This window comes from Podarcis pityusensis, assembly GCF_964106645.2.
Source record: "Podarcis pityusensis genome assembly, chromosome: 2".
In the NCBI taxonomy this organism is placed as follows: Eukaryota; Metazoa; Chordata; class Lepidosauria; order Squamata; family Lacertidae; genus Podarcis; species Podarcis pityusensis.
The window spans coordinates 109,229,446-109,253,745 of record NC_138029.1 but is presented as its reverse complement, the minus strand read 5'-3'; the positions used below and the strand labels follow the sequence as shown (position 1 = coordinate 109,253,745).

Below are 24,300 nucleotides of genomic sequence, written 5' to 3'. Positions count from 1 at the left end.
TAAACGTATCATAGCAGAACTGCAGCATAAAAAGTTGGTTGAGTCAAAACAAAGGTTAAAAGGATTTTTTAATAATTTTATTGACGAATTAATGAAATGAGTTAAAGACTGCAATGGTGACAATGGAGATATCAAATCACAGGTTTATTAAACATAAAAAGCTAAAGAAAAAAACCTGAGGAGTTACATGCTGATAAATAGTGTGGTTAATATAAACTAAGAATCAAAACCAGACAAAATAGGGCCTTGCATTTAGCATGCAAGTTTTTAAAACTGCAAAATGCTGAGTGAGGGAAGAAGCTGGTGATTATGAGAATCACAAAATGCGGTGGAGGATTTATGATATCCGCTGCTCTTTGGGACTAACACCTGGACTCCTGAGTACCCAGGCAAAGCAAAGCAAAGCAAAGCACAGGCCAAGAACCATGTGTTTTAAGAGCACAGCTGGAGGGGAGCTGATGAATTTCCAATCCGGAAAAAGGGGAAAACTTCCTCCCCTTCAAAATCAATTGACTGGAAAATAAACAGACGGGTCTTATCTTCAGCATCATAAAAAGCCACCGTTCCTGCTTCATAGTTCAAAGAAACTTGGATCTCTACTGGATCCTCTTCTGGCTCCAAAACGGTAGGAGGTGAAGTCAGAGCTTTGTACTGATCATAACTAAAGCCCATCGCCCAGATCCCTTCATCAGGTTCAAAATCAATTTCTCTATCCCTCTCCACAGACTCACTGGCTACGCCCACAGCCCAATGGTCAACATCCTCAACATCCACTGTCCAATAATGTTTCCCAGAGCTGAATCCCTGCGTTCCAAGCACACAGCGGGCGTATTCAAACCTCTTTGGGTTGTAGGGGTAGTCCTGGCGGACATCTCCCCACCGTACTGATTTTCCATCTGAAGACACGATATACCGGGGATGGGCTGTTTCCGGATCCAACACCACATTTTCTGAAAGAGAACAGGAAGCAGGGCAAGACAAACACTTAACAGAATCCGTAAGGTAGTGTACCAAGCTTGCAAGTTGCATGCATTCTTTAGAAGGGGAGAAATGCAGAACCAATTAGGCCAATTCATACAACCAAATTTGCATGGCGAGAATACAGGGGCACATGAAGGGTGAGAGTTGAAAGCTGGAGGCTGCGTGTGCAGAAACGAAGATGAAATTTACGTTCGCTGCTTCACCCACTTCTGCCACTGGCAGGGGCAAAACTAGGATTTATTTCACCCGGGTCAAAGGCTCAGTTTGCCTGGGAGGTGGGAGTCTCAATGGTGCCCCTCTGAAGGCTTCATAACAGGCAAAAACCCTGGCTAGCCCCCCTGTAGCTATGGCTCTGTTTCTGGCACCACCCAGCGTGGCCTGTGGTCCTTGGAAGGCTAATTTGAGAGACAGCCTTCTCTCAAGGCTAGATTGTTTTTGTATGCAACAGCAGCAGCAGCAAGGATGCTGATTGGTAAGGGGTGGAAAGGAGATAAAATTCCATCAAAAGAGGAGTGGCAAACAAAACTGCTTGAATAAATGGAACCAGCGAAAATGACGGAAAAGATCAGGGATCGACCAACCCAAAAGTTTAAAAAGGAATGGGAGATTTATAGACAAGATTTAAAAGAACATTGTCCCCATATTAAAACTTTAGAATGCTTTGAATAACTCTCAGAACTCGTAAGGGATATAATACAGGCTATGTTTATGGAAAAATAAAGGAAAGTAAACAAGGAAACAAAGAACCCACATCAAGGAGGTCGGAAGTCAATGGCTGAAATCTTTTGTGTTTCCGCATTGTACTGTTTTATTTTATTTTTGTTATTTGTGAGTTATGTGCTGTGTGTTTTGCTTTCTTGGGTTTTTTGTATGTGTGTGCAGTTTATAAACCAATAAAGATTGATTTTTATTTTTTTTAGGAAGGCTGTCTTGAAGAGAATGCGGCCCTTGAGCTGGAAAATGGTTAATGTAACCCTTTCCACAACACCATTTCCCCCAATCTAAGTCCCCCTTAAGCTATTTACTTGCTGGGGGTTGGGGGGTTGGTTTAGACTGGAGGAACAGAACAGGGACTAGCTCGCTTCCTCCGCCCCCCAGCACTGCTGCCAGGGCCTCAGTCCAGTTTGATCTCCCCCTACAGCAGCTTATATCTGAAGACATAAACGTCAGGACATCAAATGCTGGAACTCTCCAACATCTGGCCTGTTTTTGCTCTCCGGAACTAGCAGCTTACCTCTTATCCATTTTGATTTGACCGTGTTGGACTGAGAACAGTTGGGCTCAGAACAGTCTAGGAGGAGAAAAGAGAGCAAGGTAAAACGTCCATCATAAGGCTAACAGAAGGGACCTTGCAGCCTGTTTAACCACGCACCAATGAAGCATTGTTGTTAATTACAATAATCATTCACAATAATTAGCGACTAATGCATGACTCATGTTCCTAAGGCTAACTGACAGATGAACAACATCTCTGATATGATGAATGATTCTGTTAAAAGCAAGGTCAGCTGTAGTGGTAAGAATGATAAACAGGATGATTAAGTGAATTCTGGGTAGCCAGGAAGAGGAGACGGGGCACATGCCACACACTTTGGGTAGCAAAGAGCGAACGCCCTTTCCCCATAATGGGGACCCGATAGCAATAGACAAGAATGGGGAACTGGCCAGATTGTTCTCTCCTCCACCCAATCACAAGCCAGATTTGACAATCCCCTGATGTCATAATGATGTCAGATGACCCTTTCCCCCTCCCCCCACTTCATGGGTCTAACAGAGAGCTTTGCAAGGGGCTTCACTAGGCCAGACTCTCAGCTAATCGCCACACCTTGCAAGATGCTCAGCAAAGCTCTGCAAGACCAAACTATCAGCTGATAGGTTTTTTCCCCTAGAGTTCTTTGCACAGGGCTTCTCAGGCACTGCTGATTAGCTTACAAAGCCCCTTTTGACTGAGCCTGGTCATTATCTGCCCTGCTCCTGATGGCGGGTGCAGGGCAGATGTGCAGGACATAGCCAACTTGGCTTGCAGTCCAGATGTGGAGGCCTGGCGCAGGAGATTGGACAAGATGACCCTTATGGTCCCTTCCAACTCTACAATTCTATTAGTTCTATCTATAATCAGAGTGGTCCAAGGTCGCTTAGTGGGTCTTATGCCTGAATGGAGCCTCGACACTAGTCGTCCCTGGTCTTAGCCAGACCTTTTATCTAAGCCATCAAACCACACTAGCACAAAGTCACTCTCTTTTTCTAATAACGAGCACCATGGGGGAGAATCTATGGCTGCTGGCATCACCCTGCTACGCTTCTCTTAAAGGTAGAATGCTGCTGACCATAAGGAGTGTGGCACCTCATGTTTCATCCCTGCAATCCGATTTAGGGTTCTCTTTTACAAACCTCTGACTCTCCTCAGAGAACTCGTCAAAGATGCACTTTCTTGAGAGAATTTCCTCAGCCTTTCCTTCATGTCTGCAGAAGCAGGAGTAGCTGGAAACTGAAATTTCTCTGTCTCACATCTAGTGGGAGAAAGCAAGATATTCAAAGGACCACCCTCAATCTAGTTGTACAGTCCCTTATTTTAACTGCCACCTTTTTTGCTTCACAAAGGCTCGCTTGCAGCTTCATCCACCACTTGATAGCATATGGGTGCTATGATGGTAAAAAGTTTAATTTCGGCCTCATAGTTAATGGCATAACGGTGAATGCTGAAGTGTAGGAGCCTTATAGCCGTGGCCCCTTCAGGAAGCTTTTGAGTTCTCCAGAAATCTTTGGCCATTTCTAGATTACCTGCTTACATACATGCCGATTTGCTTCAAAGGAGATTGGATGACATTGGCTATTTAATGAGCATTCATCCTGATTCGTTTACAGGGAAGTGAAGTCAAAGCAAGCATCACCCCATACTTTGCAGTACATCTACCTGTACGTATCTCAAAAGAAAGTCTGATCTTTTAAGGAGGTAGCTACATTGTACAAAACCTTCCAATCAAATTGCTGGTATGTGACTGAATCCCACCCTACAGTAGCATCAGTCTGGAAGCACCTTTAATCAAGCAAGAGGTTATGCTAAGTGACAGATTGGGCACCAGGAGAAAGGGGAGTAGGCAAGGAAAAACAAAGCACAAAAATTGTGCTGGATCTTGTAGTCATGTCGACTGAGGTCAGCTTAGATAGTGAACTAGGTAGACAACTGATTATTTATCCCAGAATCCTAGGTGTAGCTGTACCTGCTATCTGTTGCACCAAGGTGGAGACTGCAGGCTGAATAAGGTCTCTACTTTGTGCCAAAGGGATCAGGTTATATACCTAGGATTCTGGGATGAAATAGTGATGGACTCAGCTATACAGCTGCATATAAAACATTTTAAATGTGTTGCAAAGCGCAATATACAAATTTGACACTAGATGGTGACAGTGAGCTATGGCAAATTCAATGTATTTTTCAAATAATAAAAAAATTTTTTTAAATGTGTGTGTGGATTCCATCATGGCGTCTTTACCTACTTCAACATCCAAAATTTTAATCCCCGTTTTTGCTAACACAAAGGCACCACTTTTCTTTTTTACTTCTGTGCTCCGCCTAAAAAGGAATCCTGAGTTGCATGCCAAGGCCTGTCTATCCTGATATGATGAGACAGAGGTCTCAAGAGTGACATTAGGTTCCCCAAGCCTGGGGATCCCCTAAATCAGACAAACTTCTGCCCTGCCATTGCATGAAGTGTTGAAAACAGAGAGCACTCAGGTTTGCTGGGAGATGGGGATGAACGACTCAGTGTCATCGCAAAAGAGATCAAATTCTGGATCCTCTCTCTAGGCTAGGCTCTATGCATTTAGTTTTACTAATCAGGACTCCCTTGTCAAACCCAATTTAAAACCTATCACAATAAAATAAGAGAGTGGTGTATTCAAAATTATAGGGGAGTGGGACTGAGGGCAGGAAGGCCCTTAATGAAACCCCAAAGCCCTGCCCCACTGACTCACCCATTTTAGCCCAATGATGGTTCCCTGCAGCCTTAAAACAGTAGCTAAGAGGCGATTAAAAGGGTAGTTGGGGAGGGGAGAGGGGGCCCCAAGTAAGTCAAGCATTGTTATAAAGCAAAAGCAGAAGGTAGGTACCTGTCCAGTATGCTTCCAATACCCTAGAAGTGAAAAGAGCAAAGACAATTTAGCTACATTTTGCACACGGTGTAATTTCAATTTAATGGGTGACATCCAATGTTAATAATACTCAAAGCCATTGGTTTCAATGGGTCTGCTCAGAGTATGACTTTGCTGGACGCCAACAAGTTATTATCATCATCATCATCTCTCTCTCTCTCTCTATATATAGTAGAACAATTGTTTCTCTCTTTGCTATGTTTCAATGCCCTTTTATTGATTTTATACTGCTTTGTGCGGCTTTGTATTAACTTCTGTGCTAGGCTGCTACTGCCTCAATTGTTTTATCCGATTATATTTGTTTTTAATTGATTTTAAGTTGTGAACTGTGTAGAATGTAGAGTCATACCTGGGGTTACAGACACTTCAGGTTGTGTGTTTTCGGGTTGCACACCGCACCAAACCCGGAAGTACCGGAATGGGTTACTTCCGGGTTTTGGAGCTTTGCGCAGAAGCACCAAATCGTGACCCATGTGTGCGCAGACGTGGCGCAGCGGGTTGCAAATGTGCCTCCCGCACAGATCACATTCGCTACCCGAGCGTCCACTGTAGTTAATTGGGTTGTATGTAGTTACAAAAAAATGGATGAACGAACCAGTTTTAAGCCTCTTTCCCACTGTGCCTGTGTGAAAGACAAAAATGTTCTTGTTATCAGATTTCTTAAACCCTGTGATTGTCGTGTAGGAAGGTGGATTTACAATTGTACTTCATCCTACTCCTGTTATGGTTCTCTTGTCACCTTCTAACAGATGTCTTCCATGAAGCTGTTTTAGTCCTCCAGATATCCTTTTGTTTCTTACGGGTCTATACATTTGACAATGGCATCTTTCACATCCTACCTAGTCTCTTCCCCTTGCACAGAAGTGTCTCTTTGGCCACTCACGAAAGGGTGAGGCTTCCTTGCCTGCTTCCTGCTAATTTTGCACAACTGCGAGGAAGGATCCACTGCAAGGCCATTTCCTTAATTGTCTCTGCCCACCTCCCTTTCCTAGTGTCAAGAGAAAGCTGGGTCAATTTCACCAGCGTACTTGGCTCTCCAATTGTAAACTTACCCTACGTAACTTCACAATGGAGAACTGTGGTCACAAGCACACTATACATTAAAGCACAAGGCTTCAACCAAAGAATCCTAGAAACTGTAAGCTAGTTTCTCCCCTATGGCATATCTAGCTAAACTTAAAAGTCCCTAAGCACCGGAGGGCCTTTGGCTGATGTCATGGCCTCCCCTCAGCTGTCCTTGAAGGCGGATACAGGAAGATTGCTTATCTGGAGAGGCAGTGCCCTGTGACTGTGGACAAACAGAAACAACAGAGCATGTGCTTCTCCAGTGTCTTTATTATAGACATTCATACTAGCCTCATCTTACCAACGCTGCATAAGTACCCAGGGCACACAGGACAATTCTATACCTCCCTACTTTCAGGTACCAACCCTGCTACAACATACGTTGCCAGATTCTGCACGGCAGCGCTCAAAATTTGTTGGATGACCTGTGCCACAAACTAGATATAATGGGCACTCTTATTAAGAGTGCTCTGTAGACTGATAGGTATAGTCTCACACTCTTTCACTCTTGTCTAATGTTCCTAACCCTTCTTTTAGATTTTCTTAGCTTCTTTTGGATTCTTATAGACTTTTAAAATATATTTTCTGCTTTAACTCATTTTAGTTTTGGGGTTTTTTAAAGGTTTTGAACAATTGTATCCGCCCTCCTTATGCTGGCCTACGACCGTAATAAAGATTTGTTGTTGTTGTAAGCTAGTTTATGGTGCTTGAGACTGTAACTCTGCTACAGTTCCTAGGACTATTTAGATAGAGTCATGCGCTTTCAAATGCATTGTATGGATGTGACCACAGAAAGGGAGAGGGGTGGCTGGTTCTCCAAACTAACACTCCACCGGGATTCAGAGTCTGCGTATTGCCTGATATGCAGGCTACTATGAGTTCTCTCATAAACGCATGAAACAACTAAAGCAAAATCTATATAATATGAAAAATTATTTAACTCTACTAACAGAGAATATTCATTTTTCTCACATGTGCATGAGAATTTCTTTAGGTTTGATTGTTTTCTAATACCATCTTTCTTCCAACATATACTTATCCCCTGTATGACTTCTTTGATGGACTGTGAGATTGGCTCTCTCACTGAACTTCTTCCCACATTCTCAGCACTGTTGTGGCTTCTCCCATGGATGAATTCTTAGATTGGAAGTGAGATCGGGGCTCAGAATGAAGCTTTTTCTACATTCCAACTAGTGATACGGTTTCTCCCCTGTACTAATTTTTTTGATGGAAAGTGAGACTCATCTTGGAACTGAAGCTCTTTCCACATTCTAAGGATTTAAAATGGTTTTTGTACTGTTTTATTGTTGTTAGCCGCCCTGAGCCCGGCTTCGGCTGGGGAGGGCGGGATATAAATAAAATTTATTATTATTATTATTATTCCTCCCTACTATGAGTTCTTTCATGTGAAGTGAGACTTCTCTTATGAGTGAAGCTGTTTCCACATTCTAAGCAAGGATATGGTTTCTCCCCTGTATGGATTCTTTGATGGGAAAGATTAGAACTGCTGAATTTACATGGTTCAGCATTCCATCAATTACCTCATTCATTTCAGTCTGCTTTACATACCTGGATTTGCATTCTATGTTTGTATATAAAGGGTAGGAATAAAGTGATAATCAATTACAAAATAACTTGACAGTCACATGTCCACTAGCTTCTTTGGCTTCAAAAAAACATGGGATTCAATCCAACGCTATAGTCGTTCTACCCTTTGCCGTTTTTCAAGAGACTTGGGACTTTGAAAGTGGTTGCAACTCCAACTCATTCTGAGAATGATGAGGGATGCATACTCAATGAGAACAACTTACTTGCAAAAAAATCAACCATCGGTGGCCATTTTTCTTATTAAACCATTGCTTATCACACATGCAGTGAGCTGCTGGCCAGCTGCCTCTGCCAACCAATTTGTGCTGGCTATGAATCAATATTGGATTAGAATACCAGCTCCAAAAAATCTTTTGCCGATTGGCCACCCTTACCTGCCATCTCACCAATCAAGTCACCGATGCAGGATATTTCTGTCATGAATACATTCTGGTTCAGAATACTAGACCTACCTCCAAGAATTCATCTGGTGATTGAGTGCCCTTCTTTTCTATATCACCAATCAGATCGTTGATGTAGGATATTTCATCCTCAAATCTGTTTGCATAATCATTTCTTCTCTTCTCAATCTCCCTTTTTATGTCTTCCAACCTGGCCAGCTGGCGTTGCTCTTGTTCCTCTAAAAACTGCCGCTGTTGTTGGAATTCAGACACAATCTCCCCCCTCTTGGCTTCTGCCTCTTTCTACAATGGAGAGATACAAATGACAATGGGATGTTCTAATAGATTGCCCAATCCAGATCCTAATAATATCACATTGGAATATATATCATACTCAGTGGGGGCTTTTCCTAGAAAAATAGGTGCTGGTACTCACCGTGAAATTGTTATAGCAAGTGTCACACTTTTTAACAACAACAAAAAGATGTGCCGGTACTGCGTAGCCCCTGGAAAAAAGCACTGCACATAATTGGAATTAAATTGATTAACGTCTCTTTCAGGTGTTCACATCAAATGTTAAGAAAACATATGAGGGTATTAAATGAACACACCAGCCATTCACTGAACAGAAACTAAAATGGGATACAGGATACAGGATAACATTAAAATATTTCAACTCCTGTGACTGTATTTTTTAAACTGTTTTCAATCATGAATTTTAAATTGTTTTAAACCAACCTGGGGCCTGCTGGTGAAGAGTAAAAAAAAAAAGTCGTTATCATCACATGGTACAAAAAGTCGTTATCATCACAGGCACCATACAAACCTATTCCACAAACTGGGGGCCACCAGCAAAAAAGCCCTTTCTCTGTCGCCCTCCATGCTTCAGAATGAGGGGGCATTTGGGAAAGTTGGTTTCAGTGCCAAACCCAGGCCTAAAGTGAAATGGATCCAGAAAATCTGTTTCACCCATAAATCTTGACTTGAAAGCAGCCTCAAACATATTCCAACTTCATAATCACAACAATATCAAGGCACTTATCTAGTCCTTTCCCCTTCCTAGATACTACAGTAATGTAAAATATAACATAGGTCAGGAGAATGTGGATCCTTATCAAATCACACTCCCGATGTAACAGATCCTTGCTCTCAAATGATAACGTTGCCAGTGGTGATCAGCTCACTGTTGACAGGCCTTAAAAGGAGGAGTTATGCACATGGATAGACAAACTAAGGCCCGGGGGCCGGATCCACCCCAATCGCCTTCTAAATCCAGCCCATGGACAGTCCGGGAATCAGCGTGTTTTTACATGAGTAGAATGTGTCCTTTTATTTCAAATGCATCTCTGGGTTATTTGTGGGGCCTGCCTGGTGTTTTTACGAGTAGAATGTGTGCTTTTATTTCAAATGCATCTCTGGGTTATTTGTGGGGCATAGGAATTCGTTCATTCCACCCCCCAAAAAAAGATATAGTCCAGCCCACCACATGGTCTGAGAGACGCTGGACCAGCCCACGGCTGAAAAAGTTTCCTGACCCCTGAGTTATGCCAGTTCTTACCAATAGGTCCTGGCACGGCTTCTCACCATTTGATTTAACCGACAGAATCTTGCTTCTTTCTTTTTTCAGTTCCTTTAGATGTCCAAGTAGCACACCCTAAGGACAGACAATGGGTGATATGGTAGATTTAAAGTTTCTGCAGACTGAGAATGTTTTATTTACAACAAGCAGCAGACTTGAAAATGTTTATAGGATAGGGGGAGCCTGCAGCTGACCAGAAGTTGTTGGGCTCTCAACTTCCATCAGCTGCTACAGTGGCACAGCTTGGCACAGGTCCCAGGAAAGTGGCCAAAACAAAACACGCCCACTGTTGTAAACAAAAATTGCCCTTTTCCCTTATGGGGTATCCAAGAGCCCGTATAGAGTCCTTACATAGGTTCCCTATTGGTAGGAGAGAATAACAGAGGCCAACCGGAGAATATTGAGAAGCAAAGCAGCTAGTAAGCCTGATCTTTACTGATCTGTTTCAACAGGGTGCTCCCCTCACACGCAGGAGAGAGGAGGAACCCAGAAAAATGGCGTGCAAGGCCTTATAAAGACTTTTGAAATTCCCACACTGTAGATCAAGACCACCCCCAGAAACATCATACCTACATCACAGAAGGGGTGTAACCTAAGACCACCCCTCAGATATATCACACCTACATCACAGAAAAGGCGGTCTAAAACAGAAATTTTGAATGTTGTATTTCTCCTGTCGTTTATCTCATGTCTGGCAGGTTACTTGATTGGATTTCCTGGAGAGCCTGGCTCGTCTTTTGTAATGATAAATACTTAGTTCCTGGACCAAGTCACAGGCTCACACCCTATTCAAACACAGACATACCCTTAAGACAGGATTTGTGAAGGAAAAGACAATGGGGAGGCTTTTCCATTTTCCTTTGACCTTGCAGAGAAAACATTTGGTCAGTTTGGGACAGTTTGGGAATCAAAATGGTTCCAGGTTGGTCTTCCTGTGCTGATCTATGTATGTGCTTGGCTGGTACACTTATGAACATTGCCATATGTCTAAGACCATAAAATTCCTATCACAGGATCCACCCAGGCTCTTTTGCAGAATCTGGATTTTAATTTTTTTTTTTTTTTGCATTATTAAAAAAAAAAATAGCACTTCATGTGGCAACCTGTGAAAAAAATCCAAAAAACAAAAAGGCAACCATTTCACTATAAATGTTATGCGCAAGGAAGACCCCGAGACAGAAACAGCTGTGGCTGCTTAAGACAGGAATTGCCAACCTTTGGGGGCCAATGGACACCTTGGAATTTTGAGGGGAAATTCCTGTAAACCCGTCACAAAATGGCTGCCACACTTGAAAGAGGCTGGCCCACAAAATGGTGTGGTGAGGCTGCCCATTATTGAGGGCGAAGGGTGGGTCTCTGGAAGTATCAAATATCAACCTTTGCAGAGAGCTCTGTGAACCACTATCACGCATCAAACAGAATTGGCACAGTGTGGTTTGAAACTAACCCTGATTGTAGATTTAAAACACCAGCTCTGAAAAGGGGAGGAGAAATATACCAAGTGAGGTGTTCACCTTCTATATCTGGGGAGGCTACTCACCTGTGACCCTCAAGGTGCTGCTACGCTACAACTCCCATCACCCTTGCCTGGGTTTCATGGGAGCTGGGCTCAAAACACCTGGAGGACCACAAGTTCCCTGTCCCTGTTCTATATCGTGGTTAGATTAGAGATATCACAACTGCACCGGGCTTACACCTGCAATTGCAGTCTTTGCTAAAATGCACCGTCATTACCTTGTAATCTGCAGCAGCTCTTTCTGGGGAAATAACACGGTGGTTTCTGTGAGCCTTGGATCTCTCGCAGAACATGCAAATAAGGGTATTTTCTGTTGTGCAGAACAGACTCAGAGGCTTCTTGTGCTCCCTGCACATTTTCTCCCTTCCTGGACTTTGCTCCAGCTGCAGACGGAGCTGCTTAGCCGCTTCCACCATGTTCGCCAGGCGCCGGTTGGGTTTCAGGCTTTGCCAGGAAGCTGCTCTTCTGCAATCCGGGCAGCAAATGGTAGCTCCTGATCTTTTCCAATACTTTGTGATGCAGGCTCGGCAAAAGTCGTGCTGGCACTCCGTGATCATAACTGGATCCTTGAAGTAATCCAGACAAATGGAACAAGTGACTTCGTCCTGAAGGTGTTTTGCTGGATCTGCGGTAGCCATGATCGCCCAAGAAGCAGCAGCCGGTGTTTTCCGAGAGCTGGAGGAGAATAGGCAAGCTCAGTTTCGTTTTCGTGTTCCTGCAATCGGGCGTTTCGTTTCTTCCCAGGCAGAAAGCCTGGGAGAAGAGGAAGGAGTACCTCTATGTTGAGGCAGTGACGCGGGAAATGGTGGATAGCCTCTTGCTACTCTTGACCCTAGTTAGCAGATTACTAATTAACTCAAAAGTATGAAATCGCTTTATTGGGTCACAGCTGCTGGCCAGGCTTCATTTAATACTCCTCTCTTGCAAGATGCAGCCCAAACTCTTTCTGTTTTAAACATCTAGCCCCCATTGTGGTGGTGGTGAAGGAAAGAAAATGCAAGGGTTGCCTAGCAGCTTCGTTGTGCATCTTTAAGGCAAACACATTCCCCTTCTCCCAGGCCTTTCAAACTTTGTGTTTGCTAGTATTGCTATAAGAAAAACTGCTCTTTCCTTTCTGGGGTATTTCAGGAGCCCATATAGAGGGTTTCCTATTGGCAGGAGAAAAATAACAAGAGTATTTTGAGAAGCAAAGCGGCTAGTAAACCTGATCTTTATTCAAGGAACTGTTGCAACAGGGTCCCTCCCAACAGGGAGAACCCTGAACAATAATGTCCACCCTGTAGCCCAAGATCACCACCCCAAAACATCATATATACATTACAGAAGGAGGCCATCTACAGCAGAAATCCTGTCTCCCAGGATACCTGATAATGGTCACTGATTGCATTACCTGGGCAGCCTGGCCATTCTTTCATGATGGTAAACACTTTTATTTTTTTAAAGTTTTACTGAGTTTTACAATTTTATAATCGCCATAATCCATATATATATACACACTTAAATAAATTTTAGAAACAAGCACGTGTGCTAACCTTGAAAAGGGTTTCTAGATGCACTCTGGAGCCAGCATGTTGAATGGGTGTGCAAGTTTCTGCAGAGAACAGACCTGCAAGCTGTTTCTAAGCATCCGGTTCGTGCGAGTCTTCTCTCTGCAACTGTGTTTTGGGATTGTGGTGCAAATCCGAAATGCAGTGGTTGTTTGGCTTTAACAAAATCAAGAGGATGCCTCCATTTCCTTGAGAAGAAGATTGAGAAGCAGTGTGGTATAGTGGTTAGTGTCGCACTAGGACCTGCGGGAAACCAGACCCGCTGCAATTGTGAAGCTCCCCCTTCTGAACTCTGGCATGGTCTTTTTCTTTTTTTGCTAAATACCCAGAGCCCCCACGGCACTACAATTCATTCCGCACCCTTCCCAAGCTCCTGCGCCTTTAAGTGTTTCCAGGCAGGCAGGAAAAGAATAGTCCAGTATTTGCCAGCATTGTATATCCAGGGTGGGGTAAAATGCACCTGAACATCCCCCTCCATGCCTCTTACACACATTTATTTATTTAAATTATTTCAGGAGAACCTTGCAAGGCAGTGGGCATAAAATTGCTGCAAGCAACACCGATTTAAAAATAATAATCAGAAAACAGCTGTTTGCTTTCTTCTCCCTTAAGGAAACCACCTGGGGGTAGTTGGAAGAGACCTCTGGGAGCTGCCTAGTGGCAGCAAACCCAACTCATTTCCTTATTTCCAGTTTTTTAAAGGCCGCGCTCCCTTTTTCTGTTGGTTTGTTATAATCCAGATGGGTGCCTTATAGGAGAGCGGACGCAGCCGGCAGAGATCTCCCATTGGGAGCGCTGTGCGGGGCGGAGTTAGGCCGCTGCTGGGCTCTCTCCTTAGGCCGGGCCGGGCTTTTGCCTTGCAGGTTGGCTGATGATTCCCGGGGGTCGGACGCTGCATTTTAGCAGGCGAGAGCTAGAGGGGAGCAGAGCAAGGTAGGTGGGCGGGTGGAGAGAGAGAGCTGCAGGCGACGTGGGTGGAGATGGGGCAGCTGAAAAGCCAGGGGAGAAACCCCGGGAGGTCCGAAGCGTGGTCTGCTTAAGAGGTTTTGCTTTTCCAATTTAAACAGCGCGGTGGCAGTGTGGCATAGTGGTTAGAGCGCGGGGGGAAAGGTTCGGAAAAGAGGTGTCATGAAATAATGGGCATTTAAAATTGTTAATACCATGGAGAAAAGTTTGAAGAAAACCGTGTTTGAAGATTCAGGTCCAGCTTTCGAGCTTCCCACAGGCACCTGGCTGGTCACGGTTTGGAGCCATCACAGTCTTTCAGCCTCACTTACCTCGCAGGACTGTTGTGAAGTTAAAATGGAGGGAGGGATGGAGGAAGGAAGCATGTTTTGTCACCTTGTGCCCCTTGGAGGAAGGTGGGGTCAAAAAGTACTAAAAATTAATAAAACAGTTAACTGTGGTGCGGGGAGAGAGAGGCTTTCCTTAGGGATACACATTGTGTGGTTTTTTACTCCACTGAAGCAATATCTCTGTAGAAAAACTATAGACTGCAAATGCACCATGCATTTAAAGTATATCCCCCCCCCCAAAAAAATAGAATCATGGGAACTGTAGTTTACCCCTCACAGAGCTACAATTTCTTTAACTACATTTCCCACCATTTTTTTTGAGGGAAATAAATAGGCACTATGTGTGCTTTAAATGCACGGGGTGTACACCTAGAAACTTATTGTATTGGACCACAAATAAACCGAATGAATAATAATGTTATCTGATTGGTATATCAGAGGCTTTTGGCATTTTTTAAGTTTTTGCTTTGTGTAAATGCTGCTTTTGCAAGACAGAGTCAAAGTAATTAAGGCAGGCTCAGCCCTTGGCAATAACTTCATCAGCCCAGTAGTTTGGAACAAATGAGGAAAAGGAACCAACTTTATCCCACTTTATGAAAGCATCCCTGCCAGGAGATTTAGGAGTCATCCATCCTCTTCTAACCCCCCCCCCCCCAAAAAAAAAAATGCCCAGGAAAATTATTCTTTAGTGCTCAAATGGTAATTCGAGCTTGCTGGTGGGCAGTTCCCTGGGAAAGGAGCAGGGCAAGAGGAAAACTGCTCAGTGTGGAGGAGGCCTTAGAGGCAGTTCTGACACATTTATAATCTGCCTTTAACCATGTGTAGATGGCTTTAGTACTAATGACTTCAGGTACTTTCGTATGCAACTTTGCATTGCAAATGAGAATATTCAGATATTGCACCTGGGTTATTGGCAGCAATGTTTTAAGCAACATCAGATTTCCTCCATAAAAGTTAAATTTGGATTAAAGGGAAGTGGTTCAACATTTCTATGCTGATGTTGCATAACAATTTGGTGTATGTTTTTATGCCGATGTTGTATGAACTCTGTAGAAACTTCCCCCCCCCCTTGCATAAACACCCGTCCTTCATCCTTAAACAGCATACAGTATGATAGGGGACATTGGGCTGCAACCCTGTACACACTTAATAGGATCAGGTTGCTTGAATAAATCTTTAATAGTGTGTCCTTCATCAGTATAGCCAACCTGTTGAATGCAGTGAGATTCTGCATTAATTTTACAATAATTTACTGTAATAAAACTTGGAAGCAGCTTACAAAAAGAATAACGTAATGAAATAAGCAGTAAAAATATGTGAAAGCAATTATTTAAAGCATTTTTTTAAAAATTAAATCAACAGTAAGTAAAAAACCAGATTAAAGCACATGTCAACATTCTGCATGTCAGGATAGGCTTCCCCAAACAAATATTGTTTCGGGGAAACTATTCAGAACATATGTTTGTCCCTCTAATAGTTAAAACCACCTTCAAACACTCCATCACTCCCTCCCTTGCAATCTAGTTCCCCGTGAGGCAACCACTTCCTGATTGCAAAAAGGAGACACACCCCTCTCTGTAAGCAAAACTAAACTTTGTTCCTCTGCGTTGCAGCTAGTAGACGCCAATGGCTGCGCCGAACCCAGAGAAAAGCCTCCAGGATGAAGCCACTTGTTCCATCTGCCTGGATTATTACCAGAACCCTATGATGGTCATCGACTGCGGCCACAACTTCTGCCGGGACTGCATTGCCCAGTGCTGTGAAGGCTCCATTGCCAACGTGTTCTCCTGTCCGCAATGCAGAAAACCCTTCCCTTGGCAGAACCTGCGGCCAAACAGGCACCTGTGGAATATCGTTGAGCTGGCCATGCAGTTCAGCAAGCGGCGAGCCAAGGAGTCAGGAGAACAGACACTCTGTAAGAAACACCAGGAGCCGCTGAAGCTCTTCTGTGAATACGATCAAACGTCCATCTGCGTGGTTTGTGACCGGTCCAAGCTGCATAAATATCACAGCGTGATTCCTATAGAGGAGGCCGCTCAGGTTTACCAGGTAACGTGAGTGGCTGAGAGGGGCTCGTATTTTTTTGGGGGGGGGGAGAGATTTTCAATCACGTTTTTCGTAATTGCTAAAAACAATGATGTTTGATTCTCAAGGGGAGGGTCAGTTAACAGCCGAGCTTGTTGAAATGAGAGCACAGGAAGGGAAGGGAAGCCGTTATTGGGGGTCTAAGGATTGCATACACACGAAGGGGCAGGGAAGGGAAGACCTCTCCAGGTGAGAGCTGGGGGGTCCGGCACTTTCTGTGTGAGACAAGGGGAAAGAGCTAGTTTTCATAGCATCATGCAATTTTGAAGTTGGAAGGGACTCCAAGGGTCATCTAGTCCAACCCTCTGCAACGCAGGGATCTCAGCTGAAGCATTCATGACAGATGGCCACCCAACCTCTGCTTAAAAACCTCCAAGGAAGGAGAGTCTACCACTTCTCGCGGGAGTCTGTTCCACTGCCAAACAGGAAGAGGATTCTACTTTCAGTTTCTGTTTTGCTGTACAGTAGTTTGTTTTACCTTATTGTATTAGGAAACAGCTTTAATAAAATCTTATTTTTTAAAAAAAAGAAACAATGGAACAAACTCCAAATCTTATTTTTAATACATTTTTATTGATTTTTTAACTATCAGTTCCAACAGTCATACAACAGATCTTCTCATCTTATACAATATTTTAGACTTTTGTCAACACCTCTGATGATTTTTCCGTTCTTTATCACTTATTCTGCGTTTCTTAATTTCTATATTGCATTTAATTGTTAACTAATATTTCTCTTCGTAGTCCTTCTTGTAATATTTCAAATAATCCACCTTAAAAAAACTTCTTGCAGTCCTACTAGCGTAATGTGTTCATCAGAATTACTTTTCAGATAGTTCATATATTTACTCCCGTCCTCTAAGAATCTCTGATCCCGCAGGTTTCGAATCCTTCCTGTTAATTTATCTAATTCTGCGTAGTCCATCAACTTCATCCTCCATTCTTCTTTCATCGGGAACAAACTCCAAATCAGTGGGGGTTCTTGGGGGTGGGGACATCTTAGAAGAACTGGAAAGCAACCAGGATTCATGTATTGGTACATATGAAACAACTTATTGCCAGGTTAGTCTGTCTAGCCCTATATTACCTGCCCCATCTGACAGTAGCTCTCCAGGGTCTCTGCAGGGATCTTCCCCCTTAACCTGCTGTCTGGATCCTCTGTCTTCAGAGAACAGAGGCCTTCTTACCCTTCTCCATCAATCCTGGTCTGTTGTTTCCTCGCTGTCTATTTTAAGCTATAAGATCTTTGGGAAATTTGGGGTCACCTGCTGCCTGTCTCTTTGGAAGGTGTGACGTACTTCAATAAGATAGCGCTCCTGCAAACGGCTAATGTTAAACAGTCAAACTCGGGTCCCCAACCGTTGTTGGACTACAACTCCCATCATCCTTGACCATTGGTCCTGTTAGCTGGGGGTGATGGAAATTGTAGTCCAGCAATGGCTGGGGACCCAAAGTTGTGTTAAATTAGGCGTGGCCAAACTTGGCCCTCCAGCTGTTTTGGGATTACAATTCCCATCATCCCTGACCACTGGTCCTGTTAGCTAGGGATGATGGGAGTTGTAGTCCCAAAACAGCTAGAGGGCTAACTTTGGCCATGCCTGTATTAAATCAAGGGGATCAAGCTTTGCAACTCCCTGAACAAGCCCCTCCCAAATTGTCACTTTCTTGCTGCAGCTTCTTCATTTTTGCCTAATTTCACAGAGAGGCTGTCATTAAAGACCTATAGGCCTGGGATTGGGGGGACAGGACCCTGTGACTTTCCAGGTGTGCTTGAACTGCAACTCCCATCATCTGCAGCTGGCACATCCAGTGGCCAGGGATGAAGGTGGTTTTCAAGCAGAGGTTGGATGGCCATCTGTCATGGGTGCCTTAGCTGAGATTCCTGCATTGCAAGGGGTTGGACTGGATGACCCTTGAGGTCCCGTCCAATTCTATGATTCTAAGGGAGCTACAGTTGGTTAGAGCACAGTGCTGATTACACCAAGGTCTCAGGTTTGATCCCCATATGCAGGCATAGGCAAACTCCGGCCCTCCAGATGTTTGGGTCTACAATTCCCATCATCGCTGTTAGCTAGGGATGATGGGAATGGTAGTCCCAAACATCTGGAGGGCCAGAGTTTGCCTATGCCTGACAATATGGGACAGCTGCGTATTCCTGCATTGCAGGAGATTTGACTAGATGATCCTCGGGGTCTCTTCCAACTCTACAATTCTATTATTCTGGCAGTCCACAGAATTTCCCATTCCTGATAGAGTCATACCGTGGGTTACAGACGCTTCAGGTTGCGTTTTTTCGAGTTATGGACGCACCAAAACCCGGAAGTACTGGAACGGATTACTTCCGGGTTTTGGCGGTCGGGCATGCGCAGAAGAGCTAAATTGTGCTTTGCGCATGCGCAGAAGCGCCAAATCACAACCCGCACATGCGCAGATGTGGCGCTGCGGGCTGCGAACGTGCCTCCCGCACGGATCACCTTCGCAACCCAAGCGTCCACTGTATAGGCTAGACTCGAATAGGCCAAACTTTATTTCAACATATAAAAAAATTGTCCAGTAGCAAACCCCCATAATTCCTTGATGCTTATCCCAGGGTGTCTCTCCCAAAATATTGCCACCAAAGCAACAAGCACAATCAATGCATTAGGAAAAGAAAGGGTTTAAGAAACTTTAAAACCTGTCTGGTGCTTGAACACTACAAATACAGAAAACCAAACAGCATCTGAGTATCTAAGCGAGTGGGTGGAGGCTGGAAGAAAATCGGTCTTATTTGAAGATTGTGTGTGAAATATGCCAGAGGAGCAGTTTTAGATTAGTTATACAGCACAGATGCAAATTTGCAATCTGATGGGATTTAGATGTTGTTACAGCGCTGCGCTTAAATAATTCTCTCTTGCATGTGTAGCTGCTTATTTGAGGAGGATATGGTGAATGGCTCAAAAACTGTTTTATTCGTGTCTGTCTTAGGAGAAAATAAATCACTGCTTGCAAACTCTGAAAGAAGAGCGAGACAAGATTTTATCGTTTAAATTAGATGCAGAGAAGCCAAGCCAGGATCTGCTGGTAAGTGCAAGCAGATTACATCTTCACCATTAGCAACACCATTACATCTTCACTTGGTTTTTAATTTGTATATGGCGTTTCTACATTTCTGTGTTGGGAATGTCAGCTCTGCATGTGTTATCCATGTAGCTACAGGTGATAAACTGATAGTCCTGGGCTTCTGTTTGATCTGTTTCAGTAAAGTGTACACCTGGAACTGATGTGGGTTCAGTTCAGATTTTATATAACAGCAATGAATCAATTTGTATACAGGAGCAAATCTTTTGAGTATCTATTTTTATTAATGTTTTAATGTTTGACATTTTATGTTTTTGTATGTGCTGGAAGCCGCCCAGAGTGGCTGAGGAAACCCAGCCAGATGGGTGGGGTACAAATAATACCATTATTATTATTATTATTACTATGATTAATGCTCCTTTTAATAATACATGCATATATATACTCTCACAAGACATATAGATAACCTAAGGTGAGCAATAATAGTACTTAAAACTTTTCTTGTTACAAAGTCTAGATTCTTAAGAATCTAGATTCTTAAGAATCCAGTGGTACCTCTGGATGCGAATGGAATCTGAAGCGAACGCAACCCGCGTCTGCGGGTCGCAATTCACCGCTTCTGCGCATGTGCGTGACGTCATTTTCAGCGTCTGTGCATGTGCGCGCGGTGAAACCCGGAAGTAACACGCTCCATTACTTGGGGTCGCTGAAGCGACCATGTTCCAAAGTGGTTCTGTGTTTTATAAAAACAAACCTTTCCACCTGGTGCATTAAGTTGATACCTATTGTCCCCCAAAGTGTTATGACCTTGCTTCATGCACCTGTGAACTAGCCCTTGGCAGCTGGATTCTGAAAGTAGCAACTTTACAAGAGCATCTAATTATAATCTGTTGCTGAGTTTCAATTTCAGCTGGTGTTTCACAACACCAGTCCAAGGTCAGCTTCTCTTTCTGCAGAAGAAGACATGGCAACACACATCTACAACAACTCGGTGCAACACCATTTTGCATTATATGCAATGGAAGCAGCCTGGGGAATAGCTCCCTCGGCCAATAAAGTGAGATGAGCGCCACAACCCCAGAGTCGGACACGACTGGACCTAATGGTCAGGGGTCCCTTTACCTTTACCATTGGAACACACGAAATGGTGTTTCATGTGTCAATGTGCTTTCCTATGGGTGGGTAAAAAATATTACAAATAAATAAACCAGTGTTCCCCCTCCTCCCACTGTTTGCACCTGTCCCAATCAGGCAGAAACTGAAGCCGAGAGGGAGAAGCTTGTGTTGGAATGTCAGCAGCTCCACCAGTTTCTAGAGAAAGAAGAGCAGCTCCTCTTAACCCGGCTGCAGAAGCTGGAGATAGAGATTGAGAAGAAGAAGGAAGAGCATGCAACTAAATTTTCTGAGGAGATTTCCCATATCAACACCCTAATTGGCGAGCTGGAGCAGAAGGGTCAGGAGCCACCAGGTGGGCTGATGCAGGTAACGCAAATAATAAACTACTGTAATTTGCTCTACGCAGGGCTGCCCTTGAAGCTGTCCCAGAAACTCAGCGGGTGCAGAATGCTGCAGCGAGGCTCCTCACAGGGTCTCTGCCATGGGAGCATATTCACTCAGTGCTTTTCCAGCTGTACTGGCTCCCGGTGGCGTACAGGGTCAGATTTAAGGTGCTGGTTTTGACCTTTAAAGCCCTTCACGGCCTAGGACCCTCGTACCTACGGGACCGCCTCTCCCAGTATGCCCCACGGAGGACCTTAAGGTCCATAAATAGCAACACCCTAGAGGCCCCGGGCCCTAAGGAAGTCAGATTATCTTCAACCAGAGCCAGGGCCTTTTCAACACTGGCTCCGGCCTGGTGGAACGCTCTATCTCATGAGACCAGGGCCCTGCGGGATCTGATTTCTTTCCGCAGGGCCTGTAAGACAGAGTTGTTCTGCCTGGCCTTTGGCTTGGAGTCAGTTTGATTCCCTCCGCCTCTTTCTTTTTTCCTCCTGTGATGAGGCTGCATTTTAATGTTTGAATGTTGTATTTTAATCTTGTTTTTAAGTTGTATTGATTCAACTTGTTTTTATTATTGGTTGTTAGCCGCCCTGAGCCCAGCCTTGAATGGGGAGGGCGGGGTATAAATGAAATTTATTATTATTATTACTAAATGCCATTATATAAGAGCCATAGCACAGTGATCACACACGCAGAAGAAAGTCTTGGCTTCAGCCCCCGTCATCTCCAGGTAGGACTGTGCTGGAGGGGAGGCTTTGCCTGAAATCTTGGAGAGCTGCTGCCAGTCAGAGTAGACCATATTGAGCTAGATGGACCAATGGCCTGATGGGCACAGGGCTGCTTTCCTTTGTTTGGAAGAAGAGTTTGGACTTGATATCCCGCTTTATCACTACCCAGAGGAGTCTCAAAGCGGCTCACATTCTCCTTTCCCTTCCTCCCCCACAACAAACACTCTGTGAGGTGAGTGGGGCTGAGAGACTTCAGAGAAGTGTGACTGGCCCAAGGTCACCCAGCAGCTGCATGTGGAGGAGCGAAGACGCAAACCCAGTTCACCAGATTACGAGTCTATCGCTCTTAACCACTACACCACACTGGCTCTCTTGTTCCTAGTTATTTCCCATTTGGTTGCATCCTCCTCTTCATTTGGCCTTCTCACCCCTCTCACCACATTCCTGCAGTGGTGCATTGCTGCAGGGTTAACACCTTGCCCGATCTCTGGAAGCCCAGTATTTTGAACCTGGGGGAAAAGACGACCTGAGTTTCTGCTGGTGTTGTGTGTCCAAAGCAGGGCCTTCTTCCCCCTCAGCAGAGCAAGATCTTAGCCAGTGCTGTGTTGTTTGTTGGCATCCATCTGTCTCAAGAGACAACGGAGTGCGTCTCTGAGGAGGAGGAGGAGTTTGGACTTGATATCCCGCTTTGTCACTACCCGAAGGAATCTCAAAGCGGCTAACAATCTCCTTTCCCTTCCTCCCTCACAACAAACACTCTGTGAGGTGAGTGAGGCTGAGAGACTTCAGAGAAGTGTGACTGGCCCAAGGTCACCCAGCAGCTGCATGTGGAGGAGCGGGGAATCGAACCCGGTTCACCAGATTACGAGTCCACTGCTCTTAACCACTACACCACACTGGCTCTGGGGGTGAAGTCAAACCTGGCAGTGTGTATGAAGGTCCTGGGCTGCCCAGACGACAAGATTCCCCCAGTCTCGGCCTCACTGATGCGGTTGAAAGGAAAGCAGAGCAATACGTTTGGCACCTGCTTGGCTGCAGGAGTTGCCAGAAGGAGGCGTACAAGGTGCCTTAGGGACTCCACTCCACTTTGTGTAGGTTTTACTCCAGGGGTAGGCAACCTAAGGCCCATGGGCCACAAGCGGCCTATGGGGGTTGTTTAACCGGCCCATGAGCCACCCCCAAACCGAGCCACCCGCTCGGCGAGTCCCTGCGCCCTGCGCTAAACTGGCACAGCAGGGGGACTCACTTCCACGGTGCCGGAAATTGCGTCTGTGGAGAAATCGTGGGCTTACGTGCGAGTGCAATCTGGCCAAGGGAGGGATCTCCGCTGGAGTGAACCAGCCCAGGCGAGGTAAACCTTGCTGACCCCTGGTTTACTCCTTGGGTTTCTCTTCTCCCAAAGATATCCCGCAAGGCAGTAGGTATTGTGCTATGCCTCCACAAAGAGACTGAATGAATTGGTTTGCTAATGCCACCAAACTGAAACGAATGCTTTGAGGGTTGAAAGCAAAATGAGCTGGGAAGATGCTAGGTACTTGATGCAGCAACCTTTTGGTGGCTGGGCATGTCTGGGCCTGGTCAGTGCCTGGATTAGGGGCCACCAGGGAAACCTACGAATGCCGTTTTGAGTTTTAGGATGTAAGGAAGGCAGGATATAAGATGAACCCCTGTAGAAATTAATTCCAAATATGACGGGTGTTGGACTGGATGACCTAACCTCTCTTTCTTGTCTCCTCTTTTCCTCGCTAGGATATTGGAAGTATCTTCAACAGGTATGAGGCCGTTCTTCCTGCTGCCATTTCTCCACCCTTCACAAAAGGCAATTCTAGTAATGTTCTGCATGCATGCCAGGGTCAAAAGCAGTATGTCTGAGTGGGAGAGCATGATTGTTCTCATGGTCCCGGTGGCAGCCTTCTCCAAATCATCTGCTTAGGAGGGAATGCTGCCTTTTTTATATATACAACATTTTTTATTTATTTTTTCCAGTTTGTACATCTGAAAATAAACATTTTACATCATGCCATGAAACAATGGGCTTAACCTCCTTCGCTTTTCATGGTTCATTTTACTTACCTGTCGTTCCTGCATATTTCACTGTAACCAATCTAATCATTTCTCCATTTTGTATCCTCCAGATATTTACCGTGCTGTTGAATTTATCTAGATACTACCAGTGTTTTCAATTGTACAGTTATTTTCTAAATATTCGGGTGGGGGGATTCCACTCCTCTTTGAATAAAGATTCTTCTTGCTCTCTTATTCTATAAGTTAAACCTGCTGCTTCCACAAATTCTATCATCTTAATTTGCCAACCTTCCTAACTAGGGATCTCGCTCACTTTCCATCTTTGGGCTTGGACTACATAGGCCGTTGGTCTGATCCACCGGGATGCTTCTTGCATCCTTCCCCTTCTACCTAGAGTAGAATTTTCACTAGCATGTGCCCCTAGCACACCCCTAACCCCAGCCCCTAAGTTGCAAAGCCATTGGCCAAGGTTGTAGTTCACCTTCCGTCAGCTTGGCCAGCTGTTTACACTATGTAGATGCATTCTGCGCCTGATGTTCTGAGAAGCTGCAAGTGAATAAAGATTTCTTTTCATGCGGTTTCCTGTTTGTTAAACCTCTAGGTGCAAGAGGGGCAAATTTCAGTTTCCTACTCCACCTGATTCTTCGGAGCTCAGTACAATGCTTCAGGAATTCTCCAAAGAGAGTGCTTCACTGCAGGGCAAACTGAGGAAATTCAGAGGTACTAAATGGGTTTCTGAAGCTGATTGTTGAGGTGGAAATTTTACTGTTGTTCTTATTTAGC

At 44.5% G+C, this 24,300-nt stretch overlaps 2 protein-coding genes across 6 annotated transcripts in view; one reads left to right on the top strand and one right to left on the bottom strand.

The window, feature by feature from the left end:
- Positions 1 to 345: 345 nt before the first annotated feature.
- On the bottom strand, positions 346 to 12,922 carry LOC308469785 (E3 ubiquitin-protein ligase TRIM39-like). Of its 2 annotated transcripts, XM_080992728.1 has the most exons (8): positions 12,814 to 12,922; positions 11,500 to 11,956; positions 9,745 to 9,840; positions 8,259 to 8,489; positions 5,092 to 5,114; positions 3,373 to 3,491; positions 2,216 to 2,272; positions 346 to 950 (listed from the first exon to the last, which is right to left on the bottom strand). In XM_080992728.1, exons 2-8 carry the CDS (start codon positions 11,917 to 11,919, stop codon positions 433 to 435), a joined length of 1,464 nt encoding a protein of 487 aa, XP_080848854.1. In that variant the 5' UTR covers positions 11,920 to 11,956; positions 12,814 to 12,922; the 3' UTR covers positions 346 to 432. The 2 variants fall into 2 exon arrangements, with proteins under 2 accessions (XP_080848854.1, XP_080848855.1); XM_080992729.1 differs by lacking the exons at positions 9,745 to 9,840; positions 12,814 to 12,922 and having other exon boundaries at positions 11,500 to 12,241.
- The window catches only part of LOC308469823 (zinc finger protein RFP-like), a 14,402-nt gene continuing 2,707 nt past the window's right edge, over positions 12,606 to 24,300 (top strand). Inside the window, exons 1-6 of one of the 4 annotated variants that reach the window (XM_080992800.1) lie at positions 12,606 to 12,700; positions 15,737 to 16,172; positions 19,172 to 19,267; positions 20,516 to 20,746; positions 23,242 to 23,264; positions 24,119 to 24,237. In XM_080992800.1, the coding sequence (XP_080848926.1) occupies positions 15,750 to 16,172; positions 19,172 to 19,267; positions 20,516 to 20,746; positions 23,242 to 23,264; positions 24,119 to 24,237 (892 nt within the window). In that variant the 5' untranslated portion in view covers positions 12,606 to 12,700; positions 15,737 to 15,749. The other 3 variants (XM_080992798.1, XM_080992799.1, XM_080992801.1) reach the window with 3 other exon arrangements.